At 39.8% G+C, this 25,582-nt stretch overlaps 3 protein-coding genes and 1 long non-coding RNA gene across 4 annotated transcripts in view; 2 read left to right on the top strand and 2 right to left on the bottom strand.

Annotated features, from left to right (window-relative positions):
* Nucleotides 1–25,582, bottom strand: part of LOC133527633 (uncharacterized) — a 110,520-nt gene that overhangs the window by 83,949 nt on the left and 989 nt on the right. The gene's annotated exons all lie outside the window — the stretch shown is intronic.
* Nucleotides 2,066–8,441, bottom strand: LOC133527632 (pyroglutamyl-peptidase 1). The gene is made up of 3 exons (XM_061864723.1): nt 8,080–8,441; nt 3,852–4,087; nt 2,066–2,294 (listed from the first exon to the last, which is right to left on the bottom strand). The coding sequence occupies exons 1-3, from the start codon at nt 8,302–8,304 to the stop codon at nt 2,072–2,074; spliced, it is 684 nt and encodes a 227-aa protein (XP_061720707.1). The 5' UTR covers nt 8,305–8,441; the 3' UTR covers nt 2,066–2,071.
* LOC133527626 (dnaJ homolog subfamily C member 2) lies at nt 8,644–14,716 on the top strand. Its single transcript, XM_061864709.1, has 3 exons — nt 8,644–9,744; nt 12,361–12,504; nt 13,823–14,716. The coding sequence occupies exons 1-3, from the start codon at nt 8,875–8,877 to the stop codon at nt 14,660–14,662; spliced, it is 1,854 nt and encodes a 617-aa protein (XP_061720693.1). The 5' UTR covers nt 8,644–8,874; the 3' UTR covers nt 14,663–14,716.
* LOC133527481 (uncharacterized) lies at nt 20,454–25,318 on the top strand. Its single transcript, XM_061864503.1, has one exon. The coding sequence runs from the start codon at nt 21,348–21,350 to the stop codon at nt 25,128–25,130; it is 3,783 nt and encodes a 1,260-aa protein (XP_061720487.1). The 5' UTR covers nt 20,454–21,347; the 3' UTR covers nt 25,131–25,318.

The following is a 25,582-nucleotide window of genomic DNA, read 5'->3' as shown; positions in this document are numbered from 1 at the left end:
TTTATACGGGGCCCCGCCAAGGCACGCTGCGCCACTGTGGCGAGGTGTGAGCAAGGCAGAAGGCCCAGCTTCGAGAGAGGACAGCTTAGATTTGGATCCATGTTAAGTGAAAGTAAGGCAGTTTGCACAATGTAGAAGGCCTAGCGTCGCATAAGACCTAACGGCGAACTGCAAAAGAGTGGCTTGAAATCATTGATACTTGAAATCGAACCTATGTAATCACGGTTCTCCTACTGCTCGGCCTTTGGCTTAAGTGGAAACCAAAACTTAATAAGTTGCTTTTGGTTTTGTGCCTTCGCGGGGCCCTTTATAACAGTTTGACAATTAGGTCGCAGGATCGTGGTTCTGCAGCAACTCGGCCAGGCCGACACATCTGGCGTGCAAGAGAGCAAAATTCGCTACAAAATCGGTAATCTACGTCGAGAAAATCGGTTGGCCACAAGCCCGACGGTAAGATATTTTGGCTATTAGCTTTGAGGGCCTCCGCGAAGGGTTGGTGATGTGCTTACGTGTCCTCACTCTATTACGACCCTTCGTTATTAGATGGGTACTTGCACACGTCAAAGTCGACAAAAAGTTTCGTGTACATAAGTACTACGACTGCGATGCAGCCTGCGCGTTTTTTTCTTACGATTTTGGTGCCCCCCTAGACGTGGTGCCCTAAGCAAGTGCTTATTTTGCTTAATGGTTAATCCGGCACTGTTGGTGAGGTTATTGGCGAATCCCCCCTCCCCCACATAACCTCACGTGTATTTTAAAAATTTTATTTTAAGATAAATAGTATTGTATAGAGTAAATCTTGTTTAGACTCGCTATTTGGAAGTGTCAAGTGAAGATTTATGTTTAACAAAACCGAGAAAAAGTATGTAGTAGATATTTTTTCTTAGTTTTTTTCACCATAGAAAAATACACGTGAGGTTTTCTTATACCCTCCCCCCCCCCGTGATCTGTCGTGATTTTTTCGTGACCACCCTCCCCCCCTATCGAGCCTCGCGTGATTTGTGCATAAGCCCTAACATGCGTCCGTACGGGACAGCCCGTGGAAAGCTCCGTCAGTAGTGCAGGGACAGCGTATGATTCACAGTCAAAACATTAGAACCAGTACATTAACATCGATCCATCTTTCTCTATAATACTGGCCAGTGTGCGTTAATCCAGCAATGACACTATGGTACCTATTTAAATAGTAACTATAGTAATGATAATATAAGCTACCATTGTATTGTATTTCTTATCGTAATTTCTTAAGTTATGAATAATACCTAATATCGAAAAACGATAGCCGACGGACCGACGATGTAGTAAAGATCACAGGGAACCATTGAATTGTCACAGTCGGCCGATTCCCCACAAGCAGTAGTTATGATTATCCTTGGGGGAGGCCTACGCCTAATGATTTTCGCTAATTTGATGAGGTTAAATTCTTTTACTTAACCGTAATGTAGTTAAAAACTATATTATTGTAGATTGGATACGGCGTATTCGTTCTTCGAAATTGATGTCTCTGTAACGCGATCAATTAAAGAAATGAAGACAGGCAAGAAAACCTTTAAAGTAAGCTACCTTGTCCTTCCTTTTCTAATAGGGAGTATTACTAAAATGTTCTGCCGCCAGAGAGCAGCACTATCACATATTCTAAACCATAGAGCATGAGAACAGATGCATCAAGTCCATTTGTTTACAGGGCTAAGTTTAAGTTCGTCAATTGCGGGCATTTTTCTCTTTCACTCTAATTACGTCTTAGTGAGAGTAAAAGAGAAAGATCCCCGCAATATGCGAGTTTTGGAAGGCCCCCGGACGCCTACCGCGAAACGCGAAATTTCTGTTATCTGGCTCTTTATTGCTCGAATATTCAAGAGTGATAGAGAGGCAGACAAACGAAACTTTGATTTTCGTGTTTCGCGCTAGGCCCTCAGTATGTGCTAGAGGCGCCCCCTACGCAGAGTTTTGCGTAATATCCCCTATAGTCTGCAACGAGTAAGTCACGGAGTGCCAATAGAAAACTAGTGCGCAACAGTCTCAGTTAAGTGTTCGAGTTAAGTGTTTTATAAGGAAAAGAGATGTCTCAGGGTTAAATCTCGTTAGTATCTTGTAAGCTGACTTCAGCCATCTTCCCGGCGGTGTCATTGAGGCTCTCCCGCTCGCGAAGCTGCGTGAGACAGAGAGAGACGATGCGCTCGAGGCCTCTGGTGACGCGCGCCGTGTCCCACACGTTCATGTCGGGGACGTGCACGAACAGGGTGCGCGTGTTGTCGGCGGCTAGGGATGTGTAGTAGATGTATTCGCATAGGTACCTGGAAGCAATACAAGGACCATTATGATATAGGGATCGTGTGTACCCTCCAAGGTCTGTCAATTTGTAACCCAAGGTCAATGTGGGGAAGAGAAGCTCTTTCGTCGCTTTTAACTCTTACATCATTTGTAAATCATAGAGCAGAAGGAGTAAAGCTCTTCCTTTTTGACCGTGTCTGAGCGACGTTCATATACAAATATGAGAGATCTTTCCCTGTGACTGTCTTTCCTCTAATAAATTTTATATACCGGTTTTCCCCCATTAAAGATGTCAAAATATACCTAAAGCTAAAGTGGAAGCCAGATAATCTGCGCAAAATATTGTCCTATATCTATTTTATGTGGGGTATATGCATTGACATCATCTGCTTATGTCAGTAAAGAATAACTCATAAGATAAGACTGATAAATTCATTGCCTCGTGTCGTGTCGTCATTTTATTGTCAGTTATGAAATATTTATATGGTATTGTAATATTGTTTCTGACTCTTATTTGCAAAGTCAATGATCACAGCAGTTGATACAATAGTAGATAAATCTTCATGACCTCAATGATTCAACACGACACATAGTCACTCTAACATACTTCATGCATCATGTTATTCCGCCTCTGCATGAGTTTTATCCACTATACGATAAGTGGACGATATTGGTAACTATGGCGATTTAACGGTAAACCGGCCGAGAGCTGTATTGGCTTCCAGGGGGACTGATACGCAATGGTTAACACGTTCACTGCGGGACAAATCTTGGCGAACTTTAAACTGGTGCGGTTGAGATCGAATCAGCCCAAACCTAAGCTCATTTACAGTGCGGGTGAGGCGTTATGGACCTCAAATTTCAGTAGTTACTTACAACCTTCATAATTTTGCCTAGACAAGGATTAGGTGTTTTGTTTATTGTGGTCTTCATTTGTCAGTAAATGTTTAAAATACCTTTAGCTTCGCCCTTGGTTCTGACCTCTGGTTAAAGAAAAAATACTGTGCAAATATGTAAACCACTTCTTTCTGCATGCTATGCGGACCATAAATGTATTATATTCATGATTATAATACATTTATGGTCACTTTTTCCTTTGTATATGACATCAATATAAGTTTATAACTGTAATAAAATTCAAAATACATGTTATTTTTAAAAGTTGTTGAAAAACGTTGTTTAGTTTGAGGAGTAGAGTCTATGTTTTAATTTTTTGCTCTTATTACAGGCCACACCCGGTATATGCTTTACACTATTAACATTTATTAAAACACAATTTAATTCACACTTGCAAATACTAACTGAAACACTATAGGTCACGATCGTTTTCGTATTTAGGTTATACCTATTATTTACGTGAAACACGCTGGCTCCGTATCGACTAACTATATGGCCGCACTAACGTTAAGCGATCGACTCCCGCGCCGCCCGCGTCCCGCTCAGTGCGGCCGCATCCCTGACTCGACGGCAGTCAGCTCCCGTCTCAGCTCAGCACATATTCTGGAGACATCTAGTTTTGTGTGCAGCCTGACAGCGCCGCCACCAGTCGTCGCACTGCTCGGGGGTAGTTCTAGACTCACCGGCCCGCGTCCTTGGACTCCACGGCAGTCAGCTCCTCGTCCTGGTTGAGTTCAGCGCATATCCTGGAGACATCCAGCTTCGTGTGCAGTCTGACGGCGCCCCCGCCAGGCGCCGCACAGCAGTGGTTAGCGGGACACTGCTCGAGGTAGTCCTGCCGCTGGTAGCCCTTGCGATGCGCCTGCGTCTCCAGCGTCAGGCTCTCCGCCAGCCGCGACACGCCCACGTGGATCATCAGCTTTAACATTCAAATTTGAAATTTATTTTTTTGCTAAGATCAAGGGCTTTACACTTGGCTCTACTAGTAATTAACAATATACATTTAAATGAATTGTTACAAAAATAAACTAAATGAGAACTTGAACAATTTAACATGAGAAGCAGAATGCATAACCAACCCCCAATCTTCACATATGTAAAAGGAATGGTAGTTAATGGACCATCACAAAAGATATTTATAGTGATATACAGGCCTCGGAGTATTTTTAGCACGGTAAGACTAAGGAGAGCTATGGAGTCTTTGTTAACATTAAAATTAAATTCATACTCATACTCATCCTCATTAATTAAGTTCGTCCGAATCGTTTTATAAATACTTAGACTACTTATATGTAATTAATTCTGTTTACATATATTTAATTAAATGTTATATTATAAAAAAGTAATAATATGTATATGTGTATGTATATGTATATGTATATGTGTATTCAAGTAATAGACGACATTACACAATTTTTTACATGTTTCGGCCCTGACACGATTAGAGATAAATTTGTAAAAGTTCTCCAAAGGAACCCAGATATTAATGAAATACGAACGATGGCAAGCTCACAACAATTTGAGGAAGTTCTAAAACATGCTACTTTAACTTCAGTCGATGTGGAAAGATCTTTTTCGTGTCATAAGTGGATTTTTGACCAACATAGAACATGTTTCACTCCAGAGAACATGGAAAAAGTCTCAATTATTTACACATTTTACAACTGGACTGATGAAATAAACAACGTACACGTACCATGTGAAGATTTTGAAGAACTCATTCCTATAGCTACGTGTTCTATGGATATTGATTGTTAATTCTATGGGGTTGTTTACCTTCATATTATTTGTTACTCGTCAATGAAGATGGTGGTGTATTTTTTATAGCTATTATTTATTTTATGAACTAAATTAATGAGGATGAGTATGAGTATGAACTTAATTTTAATGTTAACAAAGACTCCATAGCTCTCCTTAGTCTTACCGTGCTAAAAAAACTCCGAGGCCTGGTGATATACATCTGATTATGGCTATAAAAGCTGATGGCAGATGAAATTAATTAAAAAGCCCTTTCGAAACTCCGATACTTTGAAATGGAACCTGCTTAAGGACTAATACCAGTGACACCATTTAATAGTTTTGCTCAGGGTGCCACTGAGACCCTGCAGCACATAGCATATTCATATTCATTATTTGACAATGTCAGGTTAATTTAAATAAACAATTACAAAAAAATCTACCCATACTACACTTACACGCTACAACTTAATTCCACACACACCACAACGCCACAGCCTCCTGGCCACAGCGGCAAATACATGGGACAGAGGCCCTTAGAGGCATGTTATGTGTGCCTGCATGTTAGTTTTAATAGTCAATTTAATTTAATATAATATTATTTATTTAGTTATTACTATTTAATTTGAATTTTTTTAAGTATCTTGTATTTCATTTATATCATTGTATGTTTTAAAATGTTATTTAATTTTCTAAATATGGATTATCAATTATCTGAAATAAATGACTAACTAGTCCAAATCTTTGGATTAGTTGCGAAGCGGACCCCAGGTTCTCCCATGAGCCGTGGCAAAATGCTAGGACAACACAAGGAAGATGACATAGACTATCTATGATATTTTACTATTTACGTTTAGAAAGGTATTCTGTTGTTGAATAACATGAATAAATTTGCATTGTAGTTGTATTTTATTTTTATTGTAAAATACCTATTTAATATTTGACGATGTTCCTGAGCCATAGGTGTTTTGGTATTTATATAATATATATATCATTGTCTAAGTACCCACAACACAAGCCTTACTTATTGAGCTTACTGTGGGACTTTAGTCAATCTGTGTATAATATTTATTTATTTATTTAATATAGGGCGACTTCAAATTGGTAATACAAAATTAATGTTTTACACACATTTTCCCTTAACTAATCCCCTTAATTAAGTCTCATGCTATTAAATTAAGCAAAAGTATTTTTTTCTTAATTTTTAATTTATCCCTTTTGTTTAGACTTCACATGGTTATCCTACCATAATAATTAAAAAAGAAGTTTAGAGAATTTCAAATGAACACTTTCCTCTTTGGTTATCAATCACCTGTCACGGTAATTATGAAGAAAACGTGTTTTGATTAGTAATTGTCACTTGTCAAAGAAAATAATATTTTCCGTGAGATTTTAATTTCACAATTAAATTAAAATGCCTCGACGTTATCCGTATACTAATGTTCAAAAAATGGATATTATTTTACTTCACGGAGTACTGTGCGAACTCAGGCATTATTTCACGAACGATACCCTGATTGCCCAACACCTACACGTGTATTAATAAACAGTACCATCCAGACATTGATGTACGTAATAACCCTTTTACTTATATCAATGGTTCCAATACATGCTCAAGCACAAGGCCGGCGGCCGCGGTATTCAAAAGCTTTTCGGAGAAGAGTGCTCGAGTTTTTTAACCGCAACCCAGAAGCCAGCACAAGGGATGCTGCTGCGAGATTCGGCACGAGCCAATTGTTTATTTGGCGGCTAATGAACGCTGAAGCAAAACATCCCTTTAAATTTCAAAGGGTACAGGATATTGTATTGGCTGATTACCCTAGAAAAGTTATTTTTGGGCGTTGGCTGCAGCAAAACTTACACTTAAATATCCTATGGACCGACGAGGCAACTTTTACAAGAGTCGGCCTCTTTAATGTGCACAATGAACACTGGTGGGCTGATCGTGATGCAAATCCTCACGTAACTCGGCGAGACTTTTACCAAACTCGTTTTTCTGTAAACGTTTGGGCAGGCATTCTGAATAATTGTGTGATTGGACCGTATTTTATTAACGGCAACTTAAATGGACCGAAATATGAAGATTTCCTGAGAAACGTGTTACCGATTTTGCTACAAGAGGTGCCGGAACAAAATTTGGAAAATCTCTATTTCCAGCAAGACGGTGCACCAGCACATTTTGCTCTAAGTGTGCGAAATTATTTGGATAGAATATTCCCTGGCAGATGGATTGGACGCAACGGCCCAGTCGCATGGCCGCCTCGAAGTCCCGATCTGACGCCACTCGACTTCTTTTTGTGGGGCGAAATTAAAAGGAGAGTGTACGCACGGGAATCAAATACTATCGATTAACTTCGCCAAAAGATAATCGAGGCATTTAATTCTGTAAAAGCCAATGAATTTATTTTAGACAGACTCAAAATCAACCATAGACGGCAGGCCGACTTATGTGTCAGGGAAGGCGGTGGTCATTTTGAACACATCTTAAAATACGCTTAGGTAGGTTCACACTTAAACTTTTAAAGGGTCATGTTGTTAATAAACTTGATATGCGTTTTAAAGTGGTTCATTCTTATAAATAATTATTGCGATAAAGAAGAGAAAATTTCGAGTTTGTATTAATCGGTAGATTAGGTATAATAATAAATGATTTTAAAAAAATAATTCGGCTTATTATTACCATAAATTTATCAGGGTACTTACTTAAAACCTCATCAAAACAATTTAGTTACACGAGTGTCACTTGTAGTGATAACAATGATAATGTACATTGACGATAACATCGAGTGACAAGTAGGTATGACAGTTAGATATTTAATGTAGAGTAACCACACTTTGGGACTTTAATTATTGGTTTTGTTAGAAAATTTGCAAGAATTAAATGCAGCTGATTTTAACAACGGAGTGAATGTATTATAATGTTTGGTATTAACTGAACCACAATCAAGTGTTTTGTATTACCAATTCGAAGTCACCCTGTATATTAGTTCGGTAGATTGGCCATAATAATCAGCGATCTAAAGTATGTAAGTTACCTAATTTCATTTATGTAATTTATTGTACTGTAACGTAATATAGATTGTAAATATTAAGTAACAAATATGGACTGTACTAATTGTCTGATTTTTTTTATTGCAAGCTCTGATTAGAACAGAATGGGTGTAAGTTTAGTACCTTAGGCTCGTGCGTGTCCCACAACGCCGGAACGAACTCGTCGACATTGCTGTAGGTGACGGGCAGCTCCAGCGTCACCAGCTCGATGTTGTGCTCCTTCTCCAGCACCTCCTTGTTCATCAGCTTTACTGCCTCCCAGCTCGCGTTCACTGGGTGCCCCAGGAACGGCCCGAATCCCGTCACCAACACTATGGGCTTGAAGAACAAGTCCATGTCGTTGCACATGTTAACCGAACACAACAGCTCTCTGTGTGTGATTATCTGAATAGTTTAATGCACAATGCAAAAATACAACTAAAATATAACTTTTTGTTTCACAATGTTTTGACGGCTAATGATAAGAATGTCATTGTCAGGTGATAAGTAGTGTTAGTAGGTTGGCGGCACTGCACTGATGAGCAATTCTTGCCACATGAAAACACATAGGGGCATTGTACATGAGCGTTATCGAAATTCGCTAAGATAAATGTGTTTTGGTTACAACACTACGTAGAACAGTCTCGGTCCTCGACCTGTCATTCAAGTTTCAACATTTTATTTTATCATTCATTCGTTCATTTTAAAATGAACTAAACGTAGTCCTTGATATTTTCATGACGCGTTTTAATTTTTAATAAATGATGTCCTCTATAAGTTAACATTAAAATTATTAATTTATTATAGTTATAGATACAGTTTTAGTTATCCGTAGTACTATTACCAAATTGGCGGTGGGCAACTTAATGCCGCAGTGTTTACTCAGTTATAGGTTATGTTAGGGTCGAATCCATATTTTATAAAGAGACCTTATTTATAATGACGGAAGGCGAGTCTAGTAACAATACGCGGACCGTGGCGGTGCCGTGTCCGTTCGTAAAGAGGAAAGTGGAATGCGTCGGAGCGACGTTCTTGAGATACTTCAATATAAAATGCCACGGCGAGGATGCTTTGTTCGAAACGTCGACGGCAAACGAGAAATCGGAGGAGGTGGTGTTCGACGACGACGTGGAGTACCTGCGGAGTCTGGACCCTAAAGAATGGAAACAACAGGACCACTACGCGGTCCTGGGTATGAAACAGCTGCGCTACAGAGCTACGGACGATGACATTAAGCGCGCGTACAGACAGAAAGTGCTGCGCCACCACCCGGACAAGCGCAAGGCGCAGGGCGAGGACGTGCGCAGCGACGACGACTACTTCACATGCATCACCAAGGCGTACGAGACGCTGGGCACGCCCGCCAAGCGCCGCTCCTACGACTCTGTGGACCCGGAGTTCGACGACTCCGTGCCGACGGCCAGCGACGTCAAAAAGGAGGGCTTCTATAAGACGTTCACCAAGCTGTTCGAGCAGAACGCGCGCTGGTCGGAGAAGCGCAACGTGCCGCTGCTGGGTGACGACGACAGCCCGCGCGAGGCCGTCGAGCGCTTCTACGCGTTCTGGTACGAGTTCGACTCGTGGCGCGAGTTCTCGTACCTCGACGAGGAGGAGAAGGAGCGCGGGCAGGACCGCGAGGAGCGGCGCTGGATCGAGAAGCAGAACAAAGCGGCGCGGGCGAAGCTGAAGAAGGAGGAGATGGCGCGGATCCGGGCGCTCGTGGACCTGGCCTACGCGCACGACCCGCGCGTGCAGCGCTTCAAGCAGGATGACAAGGACAAGAAGCTGGCCGCTAAGCGCGCTCGACAGGTAACACTACTGACACTTATTTTATATAGATAATAATAATAATTTAGCCTATGTACGTCCCACTGCTGGGCACAGGCCTCCTCTCATGTGCGAGAGGGCTTGGGCTATAGTCCCCACACTAGCCCAATGCAGATTGGGGACTTCACATACACCTTTGAATTTCTTCGCAGATGTATAGAACAGATCAATATTTCTTATTCTGATTTAAAAAATAATAGAGTAAAATCTCTAGTACTTATAGTATTATTTAGGAGGATTAGGACATAATTCAAGCATTCAAGAAACTTTGACTTGTGCATGTCCCACAACACCAGCACAAACTCAGAAATCTTGTTAGTGGGATTAATTGCAGAACTGATAAAAAAATTGTACTCACATTCAAATCTAATTCTTTGGTGAGAAAACTGAGAAACAGAAATTGAATTATTCAAGTCAAATCAAAACCTTTATTCAGATCAGACCAATGTAAAGTCCATATTATACTTAAAGGCTAGTTACTATAATTAATTATGTACACCCAATCAGAACGTTCAGCCTCTACTTGACATATTGTTGTAGTTCTGACCTGATCTATCCTTTTTGTTGATGGAGTGGGAATGCATATACGCACGGTGTGTGGGACTCGCCGCTCCTTTCCCCTCTCCTGGCAAGAGGGGGGGGGGGGAGAATTTCCGTTTCACCCTCTTTGCCGTTTGTGAGGGCGCTCCGGGATTGATGACATTACACCATGGCACCCTCCAGACCTGATCTATCCTGTGCCACATTATGAGGCAGCTAAATCTATCTATCAAGAGCAATGGAGAGGAGCATTCTCAGTATAAAACTAAAGGACAAGGTTAACAGCAAGTACATCCTATCCAAAACAAACATCATAGATACACTTGAAAACTCAAGTCATCGCATCATAGATGCACTTGAACCAGAAATGGAGATGGGCCAGCCACATAGGAAGATTGACAGATGACATATGGACCAACAAAGTCACAAAGTGGCCAGGACCCCATGGCAAAAGGAAATGGGCAAAACCCACAACAAGATGGTCCAAAGATATAGCCACAGCTGGAAAAAACTGGCTGATCAAGGCTAAACACCGAGAAAGGTGGAAAGATATGGAGGAGACCTATACCCGACAGGGGTCCTTAATATAGAAAAATTAAAAACGATACTGTTAGAAAACTTTTAATATGTAAATATATTTAAGGAAAAATAAAGGCTTAAATAATAAATCTATCAGCAATCACCTTCAGTCAATGCTGTTTTGGCCTTCTTCTATGGGACCCTCAGTACCGTGATTTTAATTGTGCATCATCAAATGAAAGTTGTCTACATACATGTAATTAATATGCTGTTGTCATACAGATGCAATTTTTTTTATCATGTTACTTAAATTGATGACTCACTTGTGATAAGGAAACTCCTGGAACAATATGTGAAGATATATGCTTACTTATATAGACATTATCTTCAGTCATTGGATTATGGAATGTTAGTTAGACCTAACAACTTGTCTAACTCAATAAGATCGTATCAGAACTCACATGCAAGTTTCATTATGTTGCGGTAAGTATTTGATTGGAGTCGTCGGTTGAATTGGATGTCTCCTCAATAGCCTGCAATGTAACTAGATATGTAATGTGAGTTCACGCGCAAATGGGCCCTAACCTTATAAGGTTAGTAGAAATTAAATAGGACGGACATATAATAGCTTATAAAATGGTGTTGCCACTGTTGGTGATCATTAATAAAAAAATAAAAAATTATGAACAAAACAGATTGTACTTAATGCTAATAATGACTAAAAGTAACATCATAATCCAGATATATTTTAGATGTTTAAAGTATAATTCCAATATATTATACAGATATACAATTTACAGATGAACACTTTAAAAAGAACAAACACAAGTCAAACTATAACCAATTAGAAATCTAAACAATAACTAGATACAATTAAAATATTAAAAATAAACTAAGTAAAAAATCACCTCTGGAAAAACTCCCCAAAATGCTAGCGACATTCCCCCTCTGAATAGCCAAGCCTAGCATCTGGGCAAAGAGCGAGCCGCTCTAGGCGAGACGCCTACCAGTCGAACCGCCAAAACAAATTGGTCGAAACAAATTGATAACTAACTGGAAATATTTTATCTTACTCCTGCTACACAATACACATGGTTGGCATGTATGTCTTGGTATGTATGTCAATGTCTGCATTATTTCCTAAAGTATTGCAACTTGAATATTTAAACAAATAAGACCAAGCTGCGTAGCGAGGGCCAGGGTTAGACGTAACGTTTGAAGGAAGAGCAAAATCGATATTCATAAATAATCATTTTAACAAACAAACATCTAATATTGACCATAATTTCTTATTTCATTTGATAACATATGTACAGTAAGCAGCCAGAATATGAAACGAAAAAAAATTTCAATTAAATAACTTTAAAATGATCAGGATTCAACCTAAAATGAAGGTTCGGTTTTGCTCTAGTTTCGGCCGAAACCGAACCCTTGACCGAAATATGATTAGCGAAACCGAAACTTCGGTCGGACCCTAAAAATAATAACAGTTAGTAGTGCAGACACCAGAATAATATAGCATTGTTTTCTACATTCCAGGATGCCGTGCAAGCGAAGAAGGCGGAAGAAGAAAGGCTCATAAAGGAGGCGCTGGCGGCCAAGCAGAAGGCCGAGGAGGCCGAGCGCGCGCGGCTCGAGGCCGCCCGCGCCGAGCGCGACCAGGTCAAGAAACTGCTGCGGAAGGTAACATTCTAAAATTTATTCTGCAACTAGGCCTTAAGGGCTCTTTTACAAGTCAGTACAACATTTATAGTAACATCATATAGTGACATGAAAAATACAAACATTTATAAATACAACAGCCGATGCTTGGGTAAACATTACATTATAATAATCTTAAAATAAATAATTACTACAATACAATAGAGATGTATAGTCTCTATGGTTAAAAATACATTAAATCTGGAGATGTAAAAGGTCCCCAATGTCAGAGTACTAATACTAATAAGATTTGAAGGTGTAAAGTCTCCAAGTGTCAAAATAAAATTTAACCTAAATATTGTAAATAAATCGCGTCTGGTCGGGACTACAGAATACATAACTAGTATGTACCAAGTCAAGAATATTATACAATATTACAGAGACATATAGTCTCCACGGTTAATACATTACGTTTGGAGATGTATAAGGTCCCCACGGTCTGAGAAAGATAATACACAATAATAATGACATTAATAAGATTTGGAGGTGTAAAGGTTCTCCAAGTGTCAAAGAATGAAAAAAAAAAGTGTATGAAATACATGTTTCACGTCAACAACACGTAACTAATTTACCTGCTATACATATTTGCTGGTTTCCTTGGGCACTGTGTGGTTATGATACTGTCAAACTGATTTGATGGAGAGGAGAGACTGTTGTAAACCAATGTACCCTTAATGAGATTGGGCTCTTAGAATCGTCTTAATACATTGTTGTAGGTATTTGTTGATTATCCTGTATATACTGTAAAAGTGAATAATTTCTCTCTAACTCTAAATATTATATCTATACACCGTGTTTTTTTTGATTTGCGTTAATTTCGAGGGTGCATTCCTGAGCTTAAATAAAGTAACTTTCTCAAAGATACCGATATTCTAACTAACTCCATTTCGGAGATAATCAATCATTAATTTTTATCTTATAAGACCCTTACGAGCGTGTACACTTGCCTTAGGGCCTGTTTACTTATTGATTAGTGTTTAGTGCGAGTTCATACATTTGCTACTAAACGTAAGTACTATCTCGGACGATCGACGTTCGAAATGACATTGACATGTCACAGTTTTCAATTGTTTGGTTGAGTTAATGTAATGCCCGTGTTACAACAACGCTATATGCAACATTTAGTTACTTTTATAAAAATAAAAATAGTAAAAAAAAAAACAAAAAAATTTTTTTTTTTTTTAAACTAACTATGCCATTTAGTTTCCTTAAACGTACTTACCGAAACCCCGGAGTTAACGCAATTCAATAAAAACACGGTGTATTATTGTGATCCTAAAATAACTTTCCTTTGAAACAGGAACGTAAAGCCCTCCGAGACACGTGCAAGGCCAACAAGTACTACGCGCAGACGGACGACGAGGCCGTCGCGCACATGGCGGCCGTGGAGAAGATCTGCGAGATGATGAAGGTCCTCGAGCTCCAGCAGCTGGTGAAACAACTCGAAGCCGACGGCCGGGACGCCTTCCTGCTCACCGTCAAACTGGCCGAGGACAGGCTGGAGGAGGAGCGGCAGTCGCTCTTCGAGACCAAGAAAGAGCAAGAACAGAAAGTCAAGAAGGAGCTAGCGTCTAAAGTACCCATCGAATGGTCCGCCGACATGACGCAGTTACTCATCAAAGCTGTGAACCTCTTCCCCGCCGGCACCAGCCAGCGCTGGGACGTGGTGGCCAACTTCCTCAACCAACACGGAACGTTCATAGACGATAGACGCTTCAACGCTAAAGACGTACTCGCCAAAGCCAAGGACCTCCAGAGCTCAGACTTCTCTAAGAGCAGTCTCAAGAAAGCCGCCAACGAAGAAGCGTTTGACACATTTGAGAAGGAAAAGAAGAAAGCGGTCAGCGTTGATGACAACAGCATATCAAAGAGTGACAGCGGATCCAAGCTAGTCAATGGAACAGCCAAGCCTAAAATGAACGGAGACGTACCTAAAGAAGTCAAAGAGGTACCCTGGACGAAAACAGAGCAGGAGCTCCTTGAGCAGGCCATCAAGACCTTCCCGGTCAGTACTCCGGAGAGATGGGACAAGATCGCAGACTGCATCCCCAACCGGTCCAAGAAGGACTGCATGAAGAGATACAAGGAACTAGTAGAATTGGTGAAGGCCAAGAAGCAAGCCGCCAACTTAGCTAAATAACATTAAATGACGCCTAGTTCTGTATCAAATTGTTAAATACATATTTTTATGGGATTGAAGTGATTTTAGATTTTAAATTTCCCCTAAAAGTCTGGTCAATATTATTTTTTTCTAATTCTAATGTTTAGGCCTTGTCTTTGGAGAATGTGACTTAAATATGCAATTTAATTGTTTAATAGATAACAATTTTAATTCCTTATTCAGGTTTAGTTTGTTAAACTAAGCATAACAAAAGAAGCTCAACATGGCGACGTTCAAAATGAATTACATATTTATTTAGATATTAGCATGTCCAGATCATTTTGAACACTTCGCTCGCATAGTTACTTCTGCTGCTGAATGTACAAACATTATTTTACGTAAATGACTACTTGAATCAGCCCACTATCGAGAAATATCTTCAGAAAATTTCGGGTGTACTTTGCAGTGAGTCCTGAATTTTGCCTCAGACCTATGAATAGACTAATACTGTGTCCTCAATAAGCTTTATGGGTCGTCAACGCCCATGGGACACCCCTTAGTGTTGCGAGTAACAATTTTGAATAATATCTTAATTTAGGTACTATTCTTTTAATAAATGATTTTGTTACCAAGCAAAGAAGCTCTTTAGTTTATTATACTAACCCTTTTAACCATTTTCCAGGCCGCACCAATCTACAAGGTTTTCCCAATAAATCCAAATATATTCCAATTACTCCAGCTTTGATGATTCATTTGAAGACATTTCCTGAAAGTGTAATCTAATTTGAACCTTAAATCAGAATGCTAAAGCTGAAATTCTAATGGCGCGTATGTGGTTGATAAATCGTACTATGCCTGTTATAGGGTTAAGGTTAACCCTATAACAGGCATGCTGGTTGTCGACAAGAACGCTTATAAGAGTTATAAGTGATGGTGATGGCATGCGTTGATAAAATAACCTGTACCTATGAGGTTGCCTCGTGCGCGTTATTTTGAAAATTTAAATAATATTATTTAATGCTTTTTAGGGTTCCGTAGTCAACTAGGAACCCTTATAGTTTCGCCATGTCTGTCTGTCTGTCTGTCCGAGGCTTTGCTCCGTGGTCGTTAGTGCTAGAAAGCTGAAATTTGGCATGGATATATAAATCAATAAAGCCGACAAAGTGGTACAATAAAATCTAAAAATTTAATTTTTTTTAGGGTACCTCCCCTACACGTAAAGTGGGGGTGAATTTTTTTTTCGCTTTAACCCTAGGGTGTGGGGTATCGTTGGAAAGGTCTTTCAAAACTAATAGGGGTTTTCAAGAAACATTTTTTGATAAAGTGAATATATCCCCCCCCTCTAACTTTTGAACCATAGGTCCAAAAAATATGAAAAAAATCGTGGAAGTAGAGCTTAAGAAAGACATTAAATGAAAACTATAGCGGACATGATCAGTTTAGCTGTTTTTGAGTTATCGCAAAAAGTTTTCCCTTCATAGTAAAAAGACTTACTTAAATTAGGTACTGATTATGCAAATTTGCCTATTTGTTTAACTGGGGTAAAAGGTACCGTTTCATCCCTTGGTTAACAATTTACTATACTTTAAGCTCCAGTTTAGCTTATTGTGACGGAAGAGTAACTACGGAACCCTATACTGAGCGTGGCCCGACATGCTCTTGGCCGGTTATTAAATTTAGTTGAATTTGAGTTGAGCGTGACTGGTCCCTCTGGTCGGTAATCTCATTCAGCGAATGGATACTGATTACTGATACCTGGCCTTATTTGTACTGCCCTTGATCGCTGCGAACGTAAATTCCTTCTCTACTTGGCAGAGGCTTCTACAGACATTGCAACAAATTGCATGCGATTTTGGATAATTGATGGCTAAGTAGGAGCAACGAATTCAATCGATGGATCAATTGATGGATGGATGGATGGAGTCATGGGTGTTTTCTATGTATTTAAGTATTTATAAATATTTATATATATCGTTGTCTACACAAGCCGTATTGAGCTTACTGTGGGACTTAGTCAATTTGTGTAATAATGTCCTATAATATTCATTTATTATTATTTATTTATTTATTTTATCAAATGCCGGAATATATCGCAAATCGCACGCAATTATCGGTGAGGCCATATGGAACCGGCCGACATGAGTGTGTACTTCATCAATCCCATAACAACAATTCGTTGCCAATTAAATTTCTACTTTCATTAATTTAAATAATTCCCACGATTATTTGAAACGCACGATTCGATAAAAAAATTCCAGACCCTTCAGAATCAGAATCAGAATTGGGTTCCCTTCATTTTTAAAGTCGATCAGAGTTGTAATTTTATTTAATTATTTCTTTGAAACATAAGATACAGCATTACAGTCGAAACCAAAGCACTGTACACTGTAATGCCTCGTCATACAGGCAGCAGCAGTAGTAGCTAACCGTTCCAGTTGTTCAAAATAATCTGAACACCTTTATTATTGGAAGGAAAAGTGTGTGTCATAATGAACAACTCACCAGTGCCACACAGAATAAAATAAACCACTTTATGTGTAGCTTCCTATTACTCACAGTTGCTACGAATTTCGGGGCCAATTTCTACTGGACGAATTAAGACAGTAACGAATATTAGTACTAGGTATGTACTAATATTCGTTACTGTCTTAATAGTAACGAATATTAGTACATACCTAGTTGTAGTACATTTTTATTTTAACTTTAAGTATTTCATTGTGTTGGACTCCCATTAATTCAAATAATTCCCACGATACTTATTTTGAGAAACACTATTCGATTAAAACTTCTTCAGACGTTGGTAATTGCGTGCCGTTCATTTTTCAAGTAGATCTAAGTTAAACTGCGTCATATAATCGGCACTGATGGCAACAGAAGTAGCTAACCGGGCCAGATGCTTAAAATAATCGGAACGCCTTTATTTTTGAGGAAGTAAGAGTCATTTTGAACACTTCACCTGCTTAGAAAGTTCTGCTGCTGAACGTGCCTTCTATCGTGATCTTTTTCTCTTTGGCTCTATGGTTGACTGATAGAGAATGCCATGAGGCATTAAGTCCGCCTTTTGTACCTTCTTGACGTGCAATAAAGTTTAAATTAAATAAACGTGCTAACATAGACAACAAGGTTTTACAGTGAGCGTTTATGGTTTTGTTTGATAGTCATCATAACATTTTTTTTTTAATAAATATTTTATGACATTATTACACAAATTGACTAAGTCCCACAGTAAGCTCAATAAGGCTTGTGTTGTGGGTACTTAGACAACGATATATATAATATATAAATACTTAAATAGGCACATAAAAACACCCATGACTCAGGAACAAATATTCATGCCCATCACACAAATACATGCACTTGCCAGGATTTGAACCCGGGACCATCAGCTTCATAGGCAGGGTCACTACCCACTAGGCCAGACCGGTCGTCATAATACTTAAGTTGATTGCATTAAATTACACACGACTGCTTTGTTAAACAGTAGATAAAGTTCATGCCCTTGAAGCGTTGCACAATGAATCATTCGCTATGATAGTCAATCATATTCATAATACTGGCAGCAATCTTTACTGGCCATCGGTGGATATTTATGTCACTGCACTATGGTTCATAATGGCCAACAACAGAGTGGACGATGGTACAGTGAAGGACTTTATTATTAAGATATTTTGCATTTCTTAATCTTTCATAGGACAAGTATTGAAAAATCAAATTCGCTTGAACCCTAAATATCCGTAGCAATTACCGAAGTCCGTGAGCTTACTCAAACGCACACTTCTTTTGTTTTGTTGAGGTAGGAGATAACATCTTCCGTTCCGTTCATGTACCTATTTGTATTATTTGTAATGTAAGTAAAACCACCTACCGAGCTACCAAGTAGTGATGAACGTATCATACCTACATTACCTACCTGCCAGTGGTGGCGTGGTGTAACATCAGACTTGTGTATATAGTTATAAAGATTTAATAAGCATTTTTTAGGACTGGTGAAAAAAAAACCGGCCAAGTGCGAGTCGGACTCGCACAGGAAGGGTTCCCTACCATTAATTATCTATAAAAACGGTCACCCATCCAAGTACTGACCGCGCCCGACGTTGCTGAACTTCGGTGATTGGAAATTGGAAAGAAATATTTATTTTATTCTGTTTTTAGTATTTGTTGTTATAGCGGCAACAGAAATACATAATCTGTAGAAATTAAAACTGGCTAACTATCACGGTTCATGAGATACAGCCTGGTGACAGACGGACGGACGGACGGACAGCGGAGTCTGAGTAATAGGGCTCCGTTTCACCCTTTGGGTACGGAATCGCTGAAAACTTGTTCAATAGTTGTTGGAGAACGCAGGATCATAACGCCTAACAAAAACCTCTCTGCAAAGCCGCCCGCACTCCTGTGCGCTACAACTTATTATAATAGGATTTTTAGTTTTAAGCACTTACACGTAAGCTTTTGTACCGACTGGTAATAAAATAGCCATGTCCTAAATTAAATTACGCTAGTTTCCATTCTCCTCCTGAAAGACCCCACCATGGTCCTTACGACACGGATAGAAGACACCAGCGACTAAAATAATAATACGGTCAAGAGGAATGTGGAATTGTTGGAGAGTTAAATATCAATTGGCATCGGGTGGCACCATCATCGAACAAAGGATCGTCTAAAGTGGTCGAGATTTAAAATAATTATAAGACTTTAGTAAAGAAAAGTGGTAATCCTGTGCTAATTGTGTATATTAAATTTAATCCAGCACTCTACAGGTATTATTTCAAGTGTAATTTAACTATGTGACAAGGTTAGTATCCACGTGTTAAGCTTTGTTCTTTAACTTTAGATTTAATTTAAGTGTACCGATCTGATTTAATTACAACTCATTAAGTTAATAAAAATACTTATATCAATTACTAGTTTAAAATATAAGTAATTTAATAATATTCAAAATCAGAACGCTTAATATTCACACTTGAATGCCCAAAGCTTACATTGCACTTGCCATCAACATTAATTATAATTAGTTATAAATCAAATGTACAATCAACATTGTTTTTAAATTTATTAAAAGTGCTTTAACGTGATTCATATACCCATATAATTAGAAACTGTTAAATTAACCTCAAACTCATAGTTGTAACTTTAATTTTGCTTGCTTATTGCTAGGGCACTTTAATTGATTGTTATTTCTCCTTTACAAATTTGTAACCTAAATATTCCAGGTTGACTAAACTCGCTTCCCAAAATGACTGAAGAAAAAGAGCTAATCGCCAGGCGGGCCAGCTATAAAGGCCGACTAACCATTTTTGAAAAATATATGGAGGGTTTGAAAGTTGCTTCATTGACATCAGCTGAGGTAAATGAATTGCAGTTGCGTATGGGCAAAATTGAGTCGTTGTATCTCTATTATGATGAGGTTCAATTAAAACTTGAGTGCAGTTCGAGCGACTCTGACAGTCAGCTAACTGAGCGAGCAGAGTTTGAAAGTAGGTATTTTAAATTACTTTCTAATGCTCAAGATATATTGGCCAAATACGCCAAAAAGCAAGAATCGAGTTTCAACTCGGCCGCAAGCGACCAATCATCGCATAAAGGAAATAATAAGCTTGTTCGGTTACCAACTATTCAATTGCCAAAATACAATGGTTCCTATGAAAATTGGTTAGGCTTTCGCGACACCTTTACTAGCCTCATTCACTCTAACGACGATATAGACGACATAAACAAATTTCATTACCTTAGGGCTTCCCTGGAGGCATCCGCTGCAGTCGTCATACAGTCGGTAGAATTCTCGTCTGACAACTATGCCTTGGCATGGAATCTTCTGTGTGATCGCTTCAATAACAAGCGCCAATTGCTGCAGAATCATGTATCGGCCTTGTTCAATATTGAACCGATTGCACGAGAATCTTCTAGTCACATTAAAAGGGTCATAGATCAGGTTAACAAAAACCTTCGTTCTTTAGAAACACTAGGCGAGCCCGTTAAAGAATGGTCAACACTTCTCATTCACATTATTTCACAAAAGTTAGACACAAAATCATTTCGTGAGTGGGAGGAGTTCAAGGGTGGTTTAGACAAAAACAAAACTGCTACTTTCGAGGAGTTCCTAACTTTCCTACAAAGCCGTGCTGATTTACTCGAAACACTAGAATTATCATCGAATCAGTCACTTCAACACACTAAAGGTGCAACTAAAATTAAAACTATGATAGCAGTGCAGGACAAAATAGGTAATAATAGCAATAAAACTCAGCCGCCGGCGACTAAGCCGTGCCCGAGATGTAAGGGCGATCATTGCTTATCAAACTGTGCACAATTTCTTGCGTTAAGTAATACGGCTCGATTGCAACTATTACCTAATTATAAGGTTTGTTTTAACTGTTTTAGAGGTGGTCATTATGCCAATCACTGTAAAAAACCTGGTTGCAAGATATGCAAACGAAAACACCATACGTTAATTCACGTATCTGAGAGCATACCTAGATCGACATTAAATAGTGATAATTGCACGGGCGTTATCAGTGGTGTCGACCAGAGGACTGCGCCCGCGCTCCCGCTCCCCGCCAGTGCCGAGCCGGCTCAGGTTGCATTGTCAGCAAATGTCTCGCCGAGTACTTCGTCTTTATACTGACATAGGGCACAAGACGTACTGTTATCAACTGCACTTATAAAAATATACGATTCGAATAAACAGGAGCACATCGCTCGCTGTGTTTTAGATAATGGCAGTATGTCTTGTCTCATGTCTCAAAAAATGTATAATAGGCTAAACCTGGCAACCGATTTTGTAAATAAAAGTCTTATAGGTGTAAACAAAAAGTCGTCGCCTATAACTGAAATGTGTCGAGTCGAAATTAAATCGCTCAATGAGAGGTTCGCAAGTGATTTGCACTGTTATATTTTGCCTTCAATTACAGACGTTATTCCCTCTCATCGAATCGACGTGTCAAAATTAAATATTCCATCTAACATATGCCTAGCGGACCCGTATTTTTACAAGCCGTCTGATGTAGATATGATAATTGGGGCCGAACTATTCTGGGATTTGTTAGGATGTCAAAAAATTAAACTGGGTCACGGTTTGCCGATCCTTTGGGAAACTCAACTTGGATGGTTGGTTTCCGGTCCTATTTATAGACGCAACGAATCGACAATGCCATCATCATCATCATCCATTAAATGTAATTTCGTAACAGTTAATTCAGGCAACGCTCTCTCCACCGTTGATGACGACCTTCAAAACCAATTAGCGCGTTTTTGGCAACTGGAGGAAGTTAGCCATCAGTCGTCTCAATATTCTCACGAAGAGAAATTATGTGAGGAGCATTTTCAAGCTAACACTGTCCGTTTGAAGGACGGAAGTTTTTGTGTTAGGTTGCCTTTAAAGCAGAGTCCTAAATTGTTAGGCGAATCATTTCAAAGAGCCAAACATTGCTTCTTATCGTTGGAGCGTAGGTGGAAAAATAGACCATCATTCAGGAAGCTATACATCGAGTTTATGTCGGAGTATCACGCTTTAGGTCACATGTCCGAGTACGTACCTACCGATTCGGGTACAGGTACCTACTTTATACCCCACCACGGAATTTTACGGGACAGTACCACTACCAAATTAAGGACTGTCTTTAATGCTAGTAGTCCCACTACTTCCGGTGTTTCGCTAAACGATTTGCAAATGATTGGACCAACTGTCCAAGATGATCTGCTGTCAATACTCATACGTTTTCGGCAGCATAAATACGTAATATCGGCTGACATTGAAAAAATGTACAGGACCGTATTTCTTCATCCTGATGATCGCAAGCTACAGCTGATCCTATGGCGTGAAAATGAATCTGACGCCTTAAAGACTTATCAGCTAAATACCGTAAGTTATGGGACGGCTAGCGCAGCATTTTTAGCATGTCGATGTCTTAAACAAATAGGTTTAGATTGCCAAGATAAACCGTTATCTGAAATAATAATTCACGATTTTTATGTCGATGATTTATTGACCGGGGGAGATGATTTTGACGAGGTTATTAGATTGCGGCAAGGAGTCACTGATGCTTTAGCTGCCGCGCGCATGCATTTAAGAAAGTGGAAGTCTAATGATCCACGCTTAATTGACTCGTTCTCTCCTGAATCAAAAAACTTAAACATGGGAACGTCCGAGTCAAGCAAGATATTAGGTCTGGGTTGGCATCCAGACGCGGACCAGTTATATTTCCCAATCGGCATTTCAGTTCCTAAGGGAACCACTAAAAGGGATATATTGTCAACCATTGCTCAGATTTTTGATCCCTTAGGGCTTTTAAGTCCTTGTGTTATTAAAATGAAAATACTCATGCAGAGGCTGTGGTTGCACAAACTTTCTTGGAACCAGGAGCTTCCTCCTGAAACTTTAAAACAATGGGCCGATATAGTTTCAAGCCTGCCTCTTCTTAATACTATCCGCATTCCGCGACGAGTTTTGTGCGACTCCTACAAGAGTTTGGAACTACACATTTTCACAGATTCCTCAGAGCGAGCCTACGGTGCCTGTGTTTACGCCCGTAGCATTAACGATGCAGGAGAGGTTTTCGTGCGATTACTTATAGCCAAAAGTCGAGTTTCTCCCTTGAAGCCTTTAACCATTCCGAAACTTGAACTTTGTGGCGCGCTGGTCGGTGCTCGGTTGTATCAAAAGGTTATTAACTCACTTCGAGCCCAAGTTAGCAGCGCAACGTTCTGGAGCGACTCGACCATAGTTCTCGCGTGGCTCAAAACATTACCAAGCAAGTTGCAGCCATTTGTTCGCAACCGTACAGCCGAGATTCTCGAAATATCAGGCAATAGTTCCTGGCGACACGTTCCGACTAACGAGAATCCTGCTGATCACGTATCTCGCGGTGTTAGCTTCGAGGAAATGAATTCCCTTGATTTATGGTGGTCCGGTCCTAGCTTCCTAAAGCGTGATGCTTCGACGTGGCCACAGAATCCGTGTACAGAAGTTTCTAATTTACCTGAGGTTCGAACAGAAATAACCTTGTCTGCTTGCATTCAAGACGAGACTTTCATTGACTTTGAACGATTTTCAAACTTCTTACGGTTAAAACGCGCCGTAGCGTACGTTTTGCGCTTCATATCGGCTTGTAAAGGGATGGCAGTAACTACTCAATATTTAAACGATGTAGAATTAAAAAACGCATTAAACCTCCTGATAAAAATATCACAAGCCGAATCATTACCTGAGTATAAACTACTATTAAAATCTCAAACTTTACCTAAGGGTAGTCCACTGTTAAAGTTAAACCCCTTTTTAGACGAAAATTCAATCATGCGTGTTGGTGGTCGCCTTGCAAACTCGGAATTTCCATATGAGCAAAAGCATCCCATCATCTTACAGTCCACTCACAAATTTACAAAGTTGCTTTTCTATTTCGAGCATAAGCATTTATTACATGCACCACCACAGCTTTTATTAGCCACTATTAAAGAGCGATACTGGCCGATAGGAGGACGCAATTTGGCTAAGTTGTGTTATAGACAGTGCGTCCTATGTATCCGAATGAAGGGACGCGTACTTAGCCCTTTGATGGGTAATTTACCTAAAACTCGGTTGTCCCCCGAAGGCCACGTATTCGTCAATGTAGGCGTAGACTATGCAGGTCCTATCAACTCGGCTAGTCGTCAGGGTAGAGGTTGTAGGATAGTAAAGGTGTACATCGCCATATTCATATGCTTTACAACGAAGGCCATACATTTAGAGTTGGTTGGTGACCTAACAAGCAATAATTACTTGATGGCTTTGAATAGATTTATGTCGCGCAGAGGTAAGCCCGCTAATATCTACTCAGATAATGGGACCTCGTTTGTTGGCGCATACAACGAATTGTCAAGGTTCCTCAAATCCAATTGCAATTCTATTGCCGAAAGTGCGTCCAATGTAGAAACGAACTTTCATTTTTTGCCAGCTTACGCGCCACACTTTGGTGGTCTCTGGGAAGCGGGTGTAAAGTCAACAAAACATCACTTAAACAGAGTGCTGGGCAATTCTAATCTTACATACGAGCAACTTAATACTACTCTGGTTAGGATTGAGGCAATTTTAAATTCTCGGCCACTCACCGCTCTGTCTACGGAACCCGACGACCTGATGCCGCTAACTCCTGGACACTTCCTCATCGGCCGTCCACTGACCGCGCTGCCAGCTCCTGACTACCGAAACCACTCCTATAACTATTTAACGCGCTTCCAACGGGTAGAACAACTGCGCCAGCACTTTTGGACTCGTTGGAGCAAGGAATATATCTCGGATCTGCAGCAAAGGGTCAAATGGCAAACGGCCGGAGACTCTTTATCCCAGAATACTCTGGTTCTTCTAAAAGAAGATAATCTTCCCCCTTTGAAGTGGAGGCTGGGCCGCATCGTTGCAGTTTTCCCTGGACGAGATGGAATTAATCGCGTCGCCGATGTGCGCACTGCTAATGGAGTCGTCAGAAGGGCATTCTCCAAGATATGTCCATTGCTGAATGCTGATGTTCCCACATAAAAGGCCAGCTTTCAGCGCGCGGGGGCATGTTGGAGAACGCAGGATCATAACGCCTAACAAAAACCTCTCTGCAAAGCCGCCCGCACTCCTGTGCGCTACAACTTATTATAATAGGATTTTTAGTTTTAAGCACTTACACGTAAGCTTTTGTACCGACTGGTAATAAAATAGCCATGTCCTAAATTAAATTACGCTAGTTTCCATTCTCCTCCTGAAAGACCCCAACAATAGTCAAGAATCCTAACCATCTTATGCTGGTGGATACCAGTTGGTGGAACAACTTGCGTTTGTCCCCGGCAGTACAATTATTACCTACTTATACAAACAAATATACAGGCTGTTTATTTGGTCACCTGCAATAATTTACGGGGTGAATATTATATAGGTCATATTAAGCAACTTTTACTATGGGACCAACCACGAAATCACTAAAAAATTGGCTGCTTCATAGA

This window comes from Cydia pomonella, chromosome 18 (genome assembly GCF_033807575.1).
Source record: "Cydia pomonella isolate Wapato2018A chromosome 18, ilCydPomo1, whole genome shotgun sequence".
In the NCBI taxonomy this organism is placed as follows: Eukaryota; Metazoa; Arthropoda; class Insecta; order Lepidoptera; family Tortricidae; genus Cydia; species Cydia pomonella.
The sequence above is the reverse complement of the archived record's forward strand: the minus strand, read 5'-3'. Positions and strand labels throughout refer to the sequence as shown.

Excerpts from the sequence above, each read along its gene's own strand:
- LOC133527626 (XM_061864709.1), top strand. The coding sequence starts at position 8,875 with ATGACGGAAGGCGAGTCTAGTAACAATACGCGGACCGTGGCGGTGCCG. Across the intron at positions 9,745-12,360 it reads CCGCTAAGCGCGCTCGACAG|GATGCCGTGCAAGCGAAGAA; the intron begins GTAACACTACTG and ends TCTACATTCCAG. Across the intron at positions 12,505-13,822 it reads TCAAGAAACTGCTGCGGAAG|GAACGTAAAGCCCTCCGAGA; the intron begins GTAACATTCTAA and ends CCTTTGAAACAG.
- LOC133527632 (XM_061864723.1), bottom strand. The coding sequence starts at position 8,304 with ATGTGCAACGACATGGACTTGTTCTTCAAGCCCATAGTGTTGGTGACG. Across the intron at positions 4,088-8,079 it reads GGGACACGCACGAGCCTAAG|CTGATGATCCACGTGGGCGT; the intron begins GTACTAAACTTA and ends TGAATGTTAAAG. Across the intron at positions 2,295-3,851 it reads GAGTCCAAGGACGCGGGCCG|GTACCTATGCGAATACATCT; the intron begins GTGAGTCTAGAA and ends TATTGCTTCCAG.
- LOC133527481 (XM_061864503.1), top strand. The coding sequence starts at position 21,348 with ATGTCTTGTCTCATGTCTCAAAAAATGTATAATAGGCTAAACCTGGCA.